Here is a 13,677-nt window from a genome sequence, read left to right as displayed (position 1 = left end):
AAAACATGAAGGCATTTTTCCTGGTCTGGGTTTTTATGGCAGATGACCTTAAAAATATTGTGCAGTCAAAAATGAAGTGAAGCACAGCAAAGTTACAGAGGTTTGATTAGAGACACCGCAAAGCATTTTGCAGTTTTGCATAATTTTAAAAAGTTTTAATTTGTTCAGTATTGAACAGCGGAAATGAGGCTTTCTTGTCGGAAGTAAGAAAAAACAACAACAACAAAAAACAGCTGCCGACACCGTAGACTGGTGGGTAATAAGTAGGGGTAGGTTTTTATTATCGATTTAAAGAGAGAGAGAACGTGCTCTACATGAAGTGTGATTTTATCGTGGTGGAAGCAAAACAGCAAAAGTAAGAGGAAATTCGTGGCGATGTTTATGATAAGTGCAGTTTGGATCATCTTTTGCTGCTGGTTCAGTCAATATTGTTTGGAGAGAGATAAAACCTGCAGCTTCAGAATCTAGCGCAAAAAAGACGTAAACACAAAGCGCGGACCTGCCGACGCTTCAAAATCAGTGAGCTTTTGGCTTTCAGCCCCGACGGCGTATCCCTGTACATGCATTCGGGTGAGAAAGGCGACATCTCACTCATTCAGATGCGTTGGGTCCGCGTCTTTGTGTAGAATCCGTGTACCTGCTCTCATTTACTGTTTTAGCTGTTTGGTGGTTGTAGACATTTTGTGAGGTTTAACCTGAGATTCTGGCGTTTCGGGCAAAATAAATTTATATTAAAAAATCAATTCAGGATTTTAATGAATCGATATCACGTTATCCAGACCAAATCGATAATCAAAACCCACCCCTAGTTATACATGCCGAATGCCATGACTGTGTACTGTAGAAAATCGTCAGGTGTTGCAAAGGCAGGAGGGACAGTCTACACAGTCTGTTCACATCAACAAGTCCCCCAGAAATGAAGAATCCTCAGCCTTTTATGCTTCCCAGTAAATGCAGGCAGGCGCGTCATTGGTCCGTCGTGTTCAAGGCTCCTGCAGCAGCCAATGGTGTGTGTGGACTGACACACTCTGATCTGCATGAAGTTGGGCGGGCATAGGTCCCTGGCCAGCCAATCACCCGTGAGTCCTGGAACGCTTTGATTTCCATAGAGGAAGGCGGGGCCACCTGAGGCCAGAGGTCGTAACAACAAGAATATATCAACTTGCGTCCTTTGATTCATGGGCTCCAAACCATACCCAAAAGCAGATTGTACCCTGTGAACCTCAGTTTGCACCTGAACAGAGCCAGTTTTAATTTCAGCTACCAGATGTTGCTGGGACATTGGGCAGACCGCACTCAGCCAAATAAAAATGTGATGAAATTATTTTTCAGGATGACATTACATTTTATAAGAAATGTAACTCTCCTCAATAACTTCTCATGGACTTATATTGATTTCTTTTGCAAGGGTATAATGTTTTTTCAAGCATTTTTAAGCTTTAGATAAAGTATTAAACTTAAAAAAAAAACAAACCGTAGACGTTTATTCAGGGCTCAATGTTGCTAAAGGATCTGATGTATAGATTCACAGGTCTGATGCCCATTCTCTGTAAGAGCAAAAATAAAAACTAAACAAAAAAAACACAACAGACTAATATACCATTGAAACTTGCTTAGGGTAAATTTCAGGCAATCTAATCCAGACTTCTCTTTAAGAGAACTACAGAGTGAAACAAAGGACTATTTCTCGAAAGTAAATGTTTTGAAAAAGTAACCCCAGGTCACTAATTAAAAAGTAATAGATGCATCCCCACTATAATTATACCCGCACTGACTCACTGCCCTTCGGTGTATGGAAAGTCATAACTAATGTGTCAGACAGATGTAGCCCTTGAATGAATTCACAGGACACATTGCAGATCTTTGAAGCTGTTGCTTTAGATAAAGTCTTTTATCATACGAAGGGGAAAAAGTACTAAAACCTGCTCGCTATGTAACCACACGGAAATTTTTAGGAAAAGAAAGTAGTACTTTGAATAAGAGCCCGCACGTAACATTGAATCAGGGTTTCAGATTTTATGAGGATTTAAAGCACCCCCTAAAGATATTAAGTGTGTGAGATGCAGTGTTAGCCTTGAGCTAACAAGTGGTGCTGTCTGGAGGGCCTTAAATAAACTGTTGATAGAACCGAACCTTGTGAAAACAGCTGCTCCCCAACACTGGGGGCTTGTGCTAAACATGAAAACCTGTGCAGACTCGACTTTTGGTGGAACAGTGAATGCAAATTTACCTTATAAACTGAGGTCTTTTAGCCTAACAAAGCATTGCCCAGTGTGCGAAATAAATTCAGAATTATATGTAAAGTCTAAGGAAATTATTTCTTCTTTACAATAATGTTAACAGAATATGTCAAATGTATTTCAAAACAAAGAAAAACGACAAAAGACCAGAACATCCTCATAGCAAACACTCCTGTTCAGTTTTTGCTTAAAATTCACATAAAGACAATGAGAAGGGCTTGCATTATCCTCATCACAGTGGTAACAAGTGAGTTATGTGAAATAGCAAATGGGGTAGTTGGGTGCGAGATTTCTCTTGGGCTGTGCTATTTTTTCCCCTTGTATATCTAATGACTGTGTAGCCCTTTGAAGAAGATGGAAGTTTGACGGAGTGGCAGTGTTTGTGAGCACACATGCAGCATACTTTCCCCACAGGAATCGCCTGGGTAGATTGCCTGTGAGCAGGCTGCCGAGCTGAGCTGTTTTATGCAGGAGTGGAAAAGAGCACTGACTAAAGCCATGTTGGATCACAGAGCAAATAACACATCGACATGCACAGACATACAAACATATATGTCCAACTCAGTGGAAAATCTGGATTGCTACACAAATGAAACACAAATGAAATGATTCAGGGGGACAAGATGAAATTGCATTGTATGGGTCAGCTGTCCTTCAAAGAGTCCTCAAACAACAGTGGTGGATGAAATGCCAGTGGGAAAGATTTAAGACAAGCAGACAAATACTTTTTTTTTTGTTTTGTTGAAAACACACTCCCTGCAACAAAGGGCAAGCAGATACCTTTGCTACCAGCATATGTACAATGCACTGCTGTATCTCTAAAGCACTAGTGGCCATTGTTTAGCAGTGTTGTAGAAAAAGCCTGTATCTCCACTCCCTTATAAATGCAGCATGATCCTTCCAGGCCGTGAGTAAGCATAAAGGTCACTCTGACAGAATTGTGGTAGTACAAGAAAGTAGGCACGACAAATAAAAAAAAAATAAATAAAACCACTGGTTGCTGGAGAATGTTTGATGGATTGTTGTGCATTATAGGAAACTATATAAAAGACTGACAGCATCTCCATCTGGCCGTGTCCTTCAAATGCATGTAGATTCAGTTCCACTTAATTGCAATAATAATTCTATCATAACACATTTTAAAACATAAGAATGAGCAGCACATACATATTCATGTGCGAGATGTGGATAACCACAGCAATATAACAAGGAACAATGGTACTGTGACAGTTACTCAGATGTGAAAATGAATACATTATGGAGGAGTACACTGAACTTTTTTTAAATGTAGCACTCATAAGAATCTCTGACTAGAAAAACTACTACTCCACCAAAACATTTTTTGGTGGAGTAGTAGTTTTGGAGTAGTAGGTTCAAAGGCAGGGCACAGGCCACCACGTGTCACTCAAGTCTTCCTAGATTGCGTGTTGCCCAATGGACAAAAAGTAGATCAGTAAACATCCAAATGAGGCCCAAATGAGGCAGAGGAGGCGGAAGAGTGCACCTCAAGGCTATGATGTTAAGTCACAGATGAGTGCATCAAAACAGCGCCACATGGCCGTAAACTAACAGCGATTAGGTTTAGGCATGTAAAGCAAGTGCTTAGTGTTAGGTTAAAGGCTTGAAATGAATTCTTGTTTCAAAGGTTTGACAACTACATGAAGGATAGAATGACGGGACCAGGATTAGTTTTCATACTAACTGGTTCTCTCAAATCGTGCTCTCAGTTACACACTTTAAACCAGCAGATGATTTAAAAAAACACACTGATATTTTTGAGAAACAGCATTGCCACAATGAGCCATTAAAGAATGAGTGATAGGCCTAACAAACTCAATGTTACACTGCATGTTACAGTGAAACATAGAGTGTAAAATTTTCAAACGAAACATTTTCCTGATTAAGATAAGAGAGATAAGATAAGATAGAACTTTATTAATCCCTCGGGTGGGTTCCTCTGGGAAATTCGACTTCCAAAAAGCACAGCAACGACCGAAGTTACAGTTACAGTAATGTACTAGCTACGAAATGAAATAAACCGCTTTGATATTATGTTGCCTATTGTACATGTTTGCAAATATTCTCAACTGTAGTTTTAACTACAGTGCTGCTAAGAAAACAGGAATAAAGCTGTGCCTTATGTGTAACGATGTGTTAAATATCCCCATCAGCATGAAATTGTGTTGGAGAGTAAACACGCAGAAACTGGAATACAACCAAACCACCCAGGGAAGAGCAAGAGAGACACAAAAAAAATTGATGCAGGAAAGGAAATGCAGTCACGCTCAGGAAAAAAAGAGGCAGAAAGAGTAAAGATGGAGAAAGTCTCAGTGGCAGATGGACAGGGGAAATGACCTTGGCTGGCTAGGTCTGGGGCAGGTGGGAAGATGAAGATAGAGGGTCTCAAGGACGGGGTCAGCCTGTTAGTGAACGATTCAAGCAGAAAGTAAGAAAAAAGGGTGTAGAAGAGTGCAAAAAAGCTAAAGAAACAAATATAACACAAGTTTAAAAAAAAAAAAGGTCAGGATGCTGTGTAAAATGTTATTTAAAACACAATGTGGTGATTTGCAAATCTCATGAACCCAATTTATCCAAAACTGGACATAAACATATTGTTTATATAACTATTTAAATAGCTGTTTAAATTTAGACCTTTACAATTTCATGAAAATATTAGCTCATTTTGAATTTTATGGCAGCAACCTGGGTCAAAAAATTTGGGATGGGGACAACAAGGAGATGGAAAAGTACGTGGTACTAAAAAGGAGACAGTTGGAGTAACTAATTAGGTTACCTGGCAACAGTCCAGTAATGGGATAATAAAAGAGAGGCAGAGTTACTCATTAAAATGGACAGAGTTTAATCGATCTACAAAAAATAATAAACATTAAAAAAATTAATTCAGAATAATGTTTCTCTGTGTAAAATTGTGAAGACTTTAACGATCACATCATCTAAAGTGCATAATATTACCAAATGATTCAAAGAATCTGGAGAAATCTCTGTGTGCAGGGGACAAGGCTGGAAATCAGTGTCGAAAACACATGATCTTCGGGTACTTGGGCACCATTGCACTAAAAATAGGCATGATTCTGTCAGTGAAATCAGTGAATAGGCTCAGAAACACTTCCTGTGACATCTGTGACACTGACTGTGACATCCACGAATGCAGGTCACAGCTTTAACATGCAAAGAAAAAGCCATATGTGAACATAATCAAGAAATGTTGCTGTCTTTCTGGACCAAAGCTCATTAAAAATGGACTATTTGAAATTCATTTTAGAAAACACAAACATCATGTCCTCCAGACTAAAGAGGTAAACATGGCTGTGTCCCAACTTCTTTAAGAAATGGTGCTGCCATCAATTTCAAATTACAGAATTACATTTTACACAGCATCTCAACTTTTTTCGAATTGGCTGTACAGATAGAAGGTCGTGGGGACTAGGCAAGCGAACAAGTTGATACCCAAGGAGGGAAGGAAAGGAAAACATTAAGACAAAACGTAAAGTAAGAATGGAAAAAGAACGAGACACAGAGATGGATGAATGAACGCTTTCACCTGAAACAGCAGACGGGGAAAAGAGCAGGAATGAACAAGATGGTCACAGAAGGATTGCTCATATTTAGACAGCTCCCCGCTGCACTCAGCTCTGCTCCAACACAGATAACTCAGTGCATCCATTAGTTCAACTAATTCCCATCGCCATCTGCCAAGCAATTTCAGATCCACCTCTGGAGTCGCAGGAAAGGTTCTGGACTTTGGGGGAGGGATGTTGGATTTGGAAAATATTGGATTAATTTGCTTAATTGAAGAGCCTAATGTTTCCATAACTCAACAGTGGAAGCCCTAAAGGAAATCAGGTGCGGTAAGTGTGATCACAGGTTCCTTCTCGTAAGAATAAATGTTGTCTCCTTCTCCTGGCAGAAGGATTTTTCTTCTAAATGAACACAGCTACTTCATCATAGTTTCTAACACTGCATATTACACATTAATACACACATTTTTTGCCATACTATGTATGAAAGAATGACAGGAAGAGACAAAGAGCAGAAAATTATGCTGTCCTTACCTTCATAAGCTACCTTAAATCCATGAGCGCTTACTGCAAAGTCACTGGTAAGCCTCAGGGAAAAAATAGAGCCAGAACTGGTAACAGGTGGAGGGATGGTAAATCCTGTTAACCTGTAGAATAGGAAAAAGAGACCTCAGAACTGAATGCATGACTGAATTCATAACATTTCCACATCCTTTACACCAGCATGAAATAAGATGCCCCCTGAAAAAAGAAACCTCACTTTCAAACATGGAACATAAGAAATGAGTTTTTTTTATGAACTTGAACTATGTGATGGCATCCACAAAAACCTGTCATATGTTATATAAATCTGTATATTTATTTATTTTTTGTAAATACAAACAGGATGCACTTTTTAGATTCCACAAGCTAAAATAAAACAAGTTCAAGGGAAACTCAGACCTCCAGTAATGGAGGTTCAGCATCCCCTGTGAATACTCCTGAATCCAATTATGCTTTTGTTTCTCCTTTGAAAAATTAACAATTCTAAACAGACAACTTAAAAACTCGTGAGGCTGAAATTGAACATATTAAATATATGCTTGTTTGTTTTTTTATTTAAATCAGCTAGGCTACCTGTGAAGGTAAATTACTGTAATTTACATTTTTCTGTTGAGAGATGTGTGCGAACAAAATCCAACGACTTCACACACAGTTAAACTTGTTACATATAACGACAATTTAAAAGTCCTCACAGCAGCAGTGTGCCATAGCATTTTGGGTCTAATAAAACAGAACAGCTCTGAGAATTGTGATGCAATTTGTCCAGCAGTAATATACTCAGTACTATACAATCAAAACCCAAGCGGGAACCTTCCCCATTGTTGGTTGGCCTGTGAGGGCTGGCAGCTGCATTGTAACAGACTGCTTCATTACTGCATTTCAAATTAGGTGCAGACCCAAACAAATCCATTTACTTTCACGACGTCGTAAACAAGATGTGTTGCTGACCATTCCTCAGCGGCAGTTGCTAATGTTCTATCGACCTTCCACTGCTGTAAGCCAGGCAACGAAGCATGAACTAAAGTTGTGCATGAAACAAAATGTCTCCTTTTCTATTGCCCTCTCGTTTTCTCGCTTTTTCTTTTTTATTACACATTTTTGGAGCCATATGTGTGACCAAATCTCTGTTTGACAATAAGCCAGGTAAATAATGTCTGCAGCAGGCCAAATGTGCAAAAACAGAAACTTCCCAAGTGACAGTAATGAAGAAGGTGCTGTATTTACAACTTCAATAGAGTTTACAATTACAGCACTGTGAACTGTGTAGTAAAAAATCACCCTTTTTTGCAGGCACAGCCCAGCATGCCAAGATATTGCTTAACATCAGCTGCTGCATGCCGTTACTGAATAACGGAAAGAAAAAAGGGTAATCTTAGAAGCTTAATGTAAAAAAAGATCATTGTACATAATTTGCCTGGTGGGTCAATTAAAAGCAAATAAAAGGTTGCACAATCAGAACACCTTGTTGGAGTCTTTAAAAATAACTAGAAAAACACAAGAGACAGGTAACACACTGAAACATTATTTACCACTTTTCATTATCTTACTTATTAATGTTTTTGACCAATGACATTTACTGAAATCTCTCAACTGGTTACAACCTAGATAATAAGGGGAATGTCACTCAAAGCCTACTCAGCGCCCACACTGTACAGAGTGGAGAGAAAGGAGGAACGAAAACTATACCAGTCTCTGCACAGAAAGAAAAAAAGTGCACCAAAATTCTTACGGATGTGGAGTGGAAACAAATCTCATGATATAGCTGGCATTAGAATGTCACGCATGGAGGCATCAGTTTGACATGACTTTGGCTCTGTGCTATCAAGCACAAAAGTCACATTGAAAAGACAAGTGTGTAAACCTGGCCTTTCCCTTTGGTCCCGCCACTGGCCGCTGCTGCATTTAGCAAACGAATCCTCAGCCTTTCTTTTGCAAAACAATTCTTTCTTTGCCATTTCAACAGGAAGACGGGGGTTGGAGGGGTCTACGGTGCCATTTTGTGTAATAGTTACATGCTTTCAGTGAATTACAGTTTGATGTCAAGCTGAGCAGTCTTTAAAATTGCTCTCCTTACCCCATGTCTAGGGAGGAGGATGCATGGGGGAACTAATTATTGGCTGAGCAGAACAGACAAGAACAGAACAATCAGTGGCTTCAGAGTGCATGCTCACACAGATATTGATGGCACTCATCAGCTTGAGTGCAATGCAGTTACACAATGACACTAAAAAGCCTTGACCTGAAATGGTTACTGGAGAAGTGCAGCAAATGAAGACTGAATTATTATATCCACAAATAACAAATTGACAAAGAATTTTTTTTCTTTCACCAATGCCTATAAAAACTGAGTGTAGAAAGAAGAGGAAAAGTGCTGCTATGGCAACATGATATACGTGATATAGAGAAATTAGGAGAGAGACAAAAAAATGATGCAGTATACCAATATACACAGGGTAGAGAGAGGAATGCTTCTCCTAAAATCATCCAAAAATCTAGAGAAAAAAAAGGCAAAAACATGTTCTTATGATCACAGGTGGATAATAAAACAGAAAACTGAAGTATTGCACTGTCATCATATCAGCACTAAACAGCAAAGGAGTGAGGATGCCATGGGTTTAGCCGACATTATGTGGAGACAGTGTTTCTAAATCTGGCATTGAAAGGGATTAAGAGGTGACAAGTCTAGGTATGCATCAAAATTCTATACCCCCTTCTATACTCCCAAACCTCAAATTTCAAATGTGGACAGGTCTCACGTCTCAGCTTTGCAGGTCAGCATAATGTTGGACTATTTTAAAGTTGAAAATCTGAACAAGCATCCGCTTAAACTACAGGCATGGAAACATGCCTCCACATAAGAAACACTTATTCTGCTTGTCTGCAAAGACAAGGACATGTTATGAGTGCAACTGATTTTGAGATAATTAGAATGCATCACATTACTAATGCATTAGAATGATTTTTCTTTATTTTTTATTTAACCTTTATTTAACCAGGAATGTCCCGCTGAGATCAAAAACCTCTTTTTCAAGGGAGTCCTGGCCAAGAGGCAGCACATGATAGTTAGAATGATACTAAAGGGTCCTGAGGAATGAAAGAATCTACAATTTCTGAACCTCACAGTGGAATTGCACATCTATGCTCATCTATTCTGTAAAATCTTTCAATAGTCCATAGTCTAGACAAGGTCTGGATAATATGGAACAAAAATCTGTTTTAATGATAGTGCTGTTGGATACTGCAAATTACAAAGACCCCATTTAACGAAAAATTCAAGTTACGAAGGCACTTAATGGCAATATTTTTGCCCGTGGTATGACAAAATGCCCGTGTAACAAAATTCGTTTGCGAAATGTGTTTCGCTGTTCCACGTGAAAGACGTATTGTTGTTGCGATGCGCTATTTCGTGTGCTTTTCATTTGCAATTAGCCTATCGTTCATTCATTCATAATGGGGCCTGCATAAGGCATAAATATGAGCGAGTTTAAAAAAATGTTAAAAAAATATCATTGCACAGTGTACGTACGTACATTAATTAACGTATATGTAAGTTTAAGTTTTAAAGTTTAGAATTAAATTCCATAATGTTATGTACATGTACACGTACGTATGTATGCATGCATACGTATGCTTTCTTCAGCCTCCACCAAGAACTTCGTCTTCAGCCAGCATCACCTCACTCAAAAGGCGATGGAAAATGGTGCTTCGACTTATGAAAATTTTGACTTGAGAAAGACCCTCTGGAACGAATTAATTTCGTAAGTCGGAGTTCCACTGTACAGGGCCAGTATTGCAGATACGAATATAGATACTGATACTTTTAACTTACAAAGGCAGCTTATGTAGGGAAGAGAAGTGTGTCATGACAAATAGGATGAATTATCATCAATTTGCAATATCTAAATACATTTTAATGAAGACAAAATTATTGTGATTTACTTCTACTTTCCACAATAATTAAAACAACAAAAACAAATTTCTCAGAAGAATGAGGGTAGATCTGTAAGAACCAGAGATGTCCATGTATGAGTAATGACTTGTCAATCACCAGTTATTTTCATCTTAAAGCATATTAAAGTTAATTTTACTCTATATATTTTTCAAGGGGAACAGAAAAGAAGACTTAAAACTAGTGTTTGAGCACAAATGCTCATGAAATTGCTAAATAAGCGAATAAGGGAGCACCTTCTCATAGAGTTCTTTTAACTGTGATTTTTTTTTTTCAAACAAGAAGAGCCCCTATTGAAAAAAAAAACTCCAGCTTTGAGGGATGCCAAATTTACAGTCTATTTGCACCAGAACATCTACTCAAGACTTCAATTACTACAGGTGTCATTTCATTGGCTGAATCTGGCCAGCATGAAGAAACCGAACTGGTGGACTTGGGAAATTAGAGGAAATGTATTCTAATACTTCTCGTGACACAGCATGTAGGCACAGATTGGTGCTGACTCATCAAAGTCTGCTGGATCAGTTGAGGCCACACCCAAGTTGGCAGCTCTCTTGCCACCTGAAGGCAGCACAGAGATCGTTACAACAGTGATTTATACGGCACACTGCAGTGCTGTCTATTCACACCAGCACGTGGCTGTGATGTATGAGTGGCAACAAACCCCTGGAAGCAAGATAAATTAGCCCTCAGTCAGAGTACATTAATATGTTCTGACGATCAAGGGGGTTTCCACATGCCCCTCTCTGTCCTACGTTCCCAGATGGCTCCCCAGCCTGTCAGCAATGTATCTGAGTTGATTACTGAGGAAGGTTCCCCAGTGGGGTTCCTCTGAGAATGAAGTCCCTGTCCCTCCAGGCAAAAGCAGTATCCCTCTCCTGTCCTGTTCTGGATGAAGATCAAAGATGCTGAACTGTATGGGAATCACCAAAGGAATCACTACTAATGCTGCTGCCATCAATCCTTGCAGTCTCTAAAATTGTTAACAGTCACTTGCTTCCATTTATTTATTTATTTTTTGAAAACAAGTTAATGCTTTCTCCAAACTGTCCTCTCAGGAGTGAGATGTACATTTATTGTCCCAGAATCCAAATGGAGAACAAAAAAGTTTTCATTTTGCTGAGGTGACCGCTTGCTCGAATTCTAGTTCACTGTGAGAATCACAGAGAGTGAAAATGAGCAGGAATGTGTTCTATGTCCTAATTTATATGATAAATACAGGTCAAAGATTAACCAATTATCCAAGGATGGTAACATTTTTAAGACTCTCTAAGTGGGCAAAGTAAATATCCTCTGTATCAGTGACAGGACAAAACGGTAGAACCCAAAAATGGTTCATATACATACGTATATGTGTATGGTGGGGATGTCTTTACCACTTGGGTGATGAATGGATTAACAAGGGGAAATAAGTTTCCTACCTATACAGTACCAGAGAAGTATCAAACAAAATGCAAAAATGTACATCTGCTGTTTGCTGCAGCTTGTTGCTTTGGCAACAAGGGTATCAGTTAAATGGTTGGAATATCATTAACAAATCAACACCAAGGGGCCTGCTGTCTCAGAAATAAGGAATAAGACTTGGATATCAGACAGAAGAGTGCAAGCTACAGTATACTTCCATCTGAGATTGTACAAAGAAGGCATGTTTAATATGCGATTATGGATTAATCTCACCATGGGTGGTAGTCTAGAATCACTGAGGAAAGTAAAAGTCAAAGTGATGAAAAAATAGAATAAGAATAAAAGGCAAACTAATGCCTGGCATAAGTTTGTAAAGTCGACTGTAACTGTTAATCTTAAAACACATTTTAACATGCAAAAGCACGTCTCACTGTATTTCACATCAGTGATATGCCTGAGTGGAAAGGAGGGTTATATAAGAAATACTGGCAAGTAAATTCCAAACTTTGAGTTAAAAAATGATCATAAGCTGTAGATAATGCAGCTTACAACTTTTAGCCTATCAGTAAAAATAAGTGTATTGATGCAGGATAGAAACTGATTACAGCATCTTTCATTAAAGCCGGTTTAAAAACAAAAACCATAATCATAGCAGCACAGTATTCAGTAAGCATACAGTATGTTCCCATCTAAGAAACTTTTATGAATTGTTTAAACAGCTTTTTTTTTTTCACAAAAAAGTAAAAAAAAAAATCTGTTCAGCTCAGTGAACAGAAATTGTAAAACACTTCAGAATGCACAAAACCATTTGTCCAACAAGAGTGTCACTTGGATATAGAGCAATAGCTTTCTGAAAAACTAATGGATGACAGCAATGCCAAGGTAAAAAGAATGACTTACCGCTTTGTATCGACACAGTGCCAGTGCAGTGTAAGTCAGTGCATGTTCTGCCTCAGTGCTTCTTGCAAATCAGGCAACAATTCAACAGGTTTGAGAAATGAAACACTAGGTAGTATTATGCACTGGAATTGCAGTTGTAAAAAAAAAAAAAGTAAAATCATCTACAAATCATGAATTTCTTTCTGTAGTCTCTCTTATAGCTACTGACATCAGCAATTCCAACTTCAGGACCCACAGTTTTATGTTGCCATCCCAAGTTTTCCTTTTGGGGTGGGAATCCACATTACTGGTTCTAGATAAGCCACTTCGGCATTGGTGAGAAAGATATATATTGTGACAAAGGACCAGAGAGCTAACTGAGCAGCTGCAGCCCTGCTTACACCTGAAGCAAGGGCTACCTACCTCAGCCCTAAAGGAAGGTGTCAAAAATTCCCACCATTTGATTAGTGTGGCACTATAGCACTTGCACCGTGAGGAGAGGGCATGTGAGACTGGTGTGAATGCGAGAGTGAATGAATAGTGGCATTGTAAAGCGCTTTGGGTGCCTTGAAAAGCGCTATATAAATCCAATCCATTATTATTATTATTATAACTCAGTGTCTGTCTACCTCCATTTGGTTCTCCTTCAATTCTGCAGAAGCTTTTATACAATCGCTCTCCCTCACTTGTTTCTGGTTGTCTGTTTCTGGTTGTTTATTTACTCTTAATTTTCTTCTACCCATCTTACTGGTTCACCATTTGTGTCGTTTTGTTGGGTTTTTTTGTGTCTCTTTGGTTGTATCTGCCTCTCTCTCTTTGTTGCTACACTGCTCTTGACCTCTTTTAGTGAAAGAAGAAAGAACAAAAAGCGATGGAGTGGAGAATGCGCCTTAAGTGTTGTGGCTGATATTATCAAGTAAGCAAAGATAAAAGTGAACTGCCTGCCTTCAGTTTACTGTTGGAAACAAAGGGCTGGGTGATGGGGTTGGGGGCCTCAACAGAAAAACAAAAAAAGCAGTTGGTAATGTCAAATCATCCAGTCAATTAATTTCTACATTTTTCTGGCTTGAGGTGAAAAAAAAAATTTATATGGTTAAAGTAACTAATTGGATTGAAAAGTGAA

General features: G+C 38.7%; 1 protein-coding gene across 2 annotated transcripts in view; it reads right to left on the bottom strand.

Moving 5' to 3' along the window:
- The window catches only part of LOC147318685 (CUB and sushi domain-containing protein 3-like), a 255,640-nt gene that overhangs the window by 209,195 nt on the left and 32,768 nt on the right, over nt 1–13,677 (bottom strand). For both annotated transcript variants that reach the window (XM_086310755.1, XM_086310756.1), the window contains exon 3: nt 6,314–6,426. In XM_086310755.1, the coding sequence (XP_086166881.1) occupies nt 6,314–6,426 (113 nt within the window). The remainder of the gene's footprint in view (nt 1–6,313; nt 6,427–13,677) is intronic.

This window comes from Aulonocara sp. 'chitande type north' Nkhata Bay, linkage group LG11 (assembly GCF_057382095.1).
Source record: "Aulonocara sp. 'chitande type north' Nkhata Bay isolate Kocher_YH1m ecotype deep benthic linkage group LG11, A_spYH_male_GT1.1, whole genome shotgun sequence".
Lineage (NCBI taxonomy): Eukaryota > Metazoa > Chordata > Actinopteri > Cichliformes > Cichlidae > Aulonocara > Aulonocara sp. 'chitande type north' Nkhata Bay.
The sequence above is the reverse complement of the archived record's forward strand: the minus strand, read 5'-3'. Positions and strand labels throughout refer to the sequence as shown.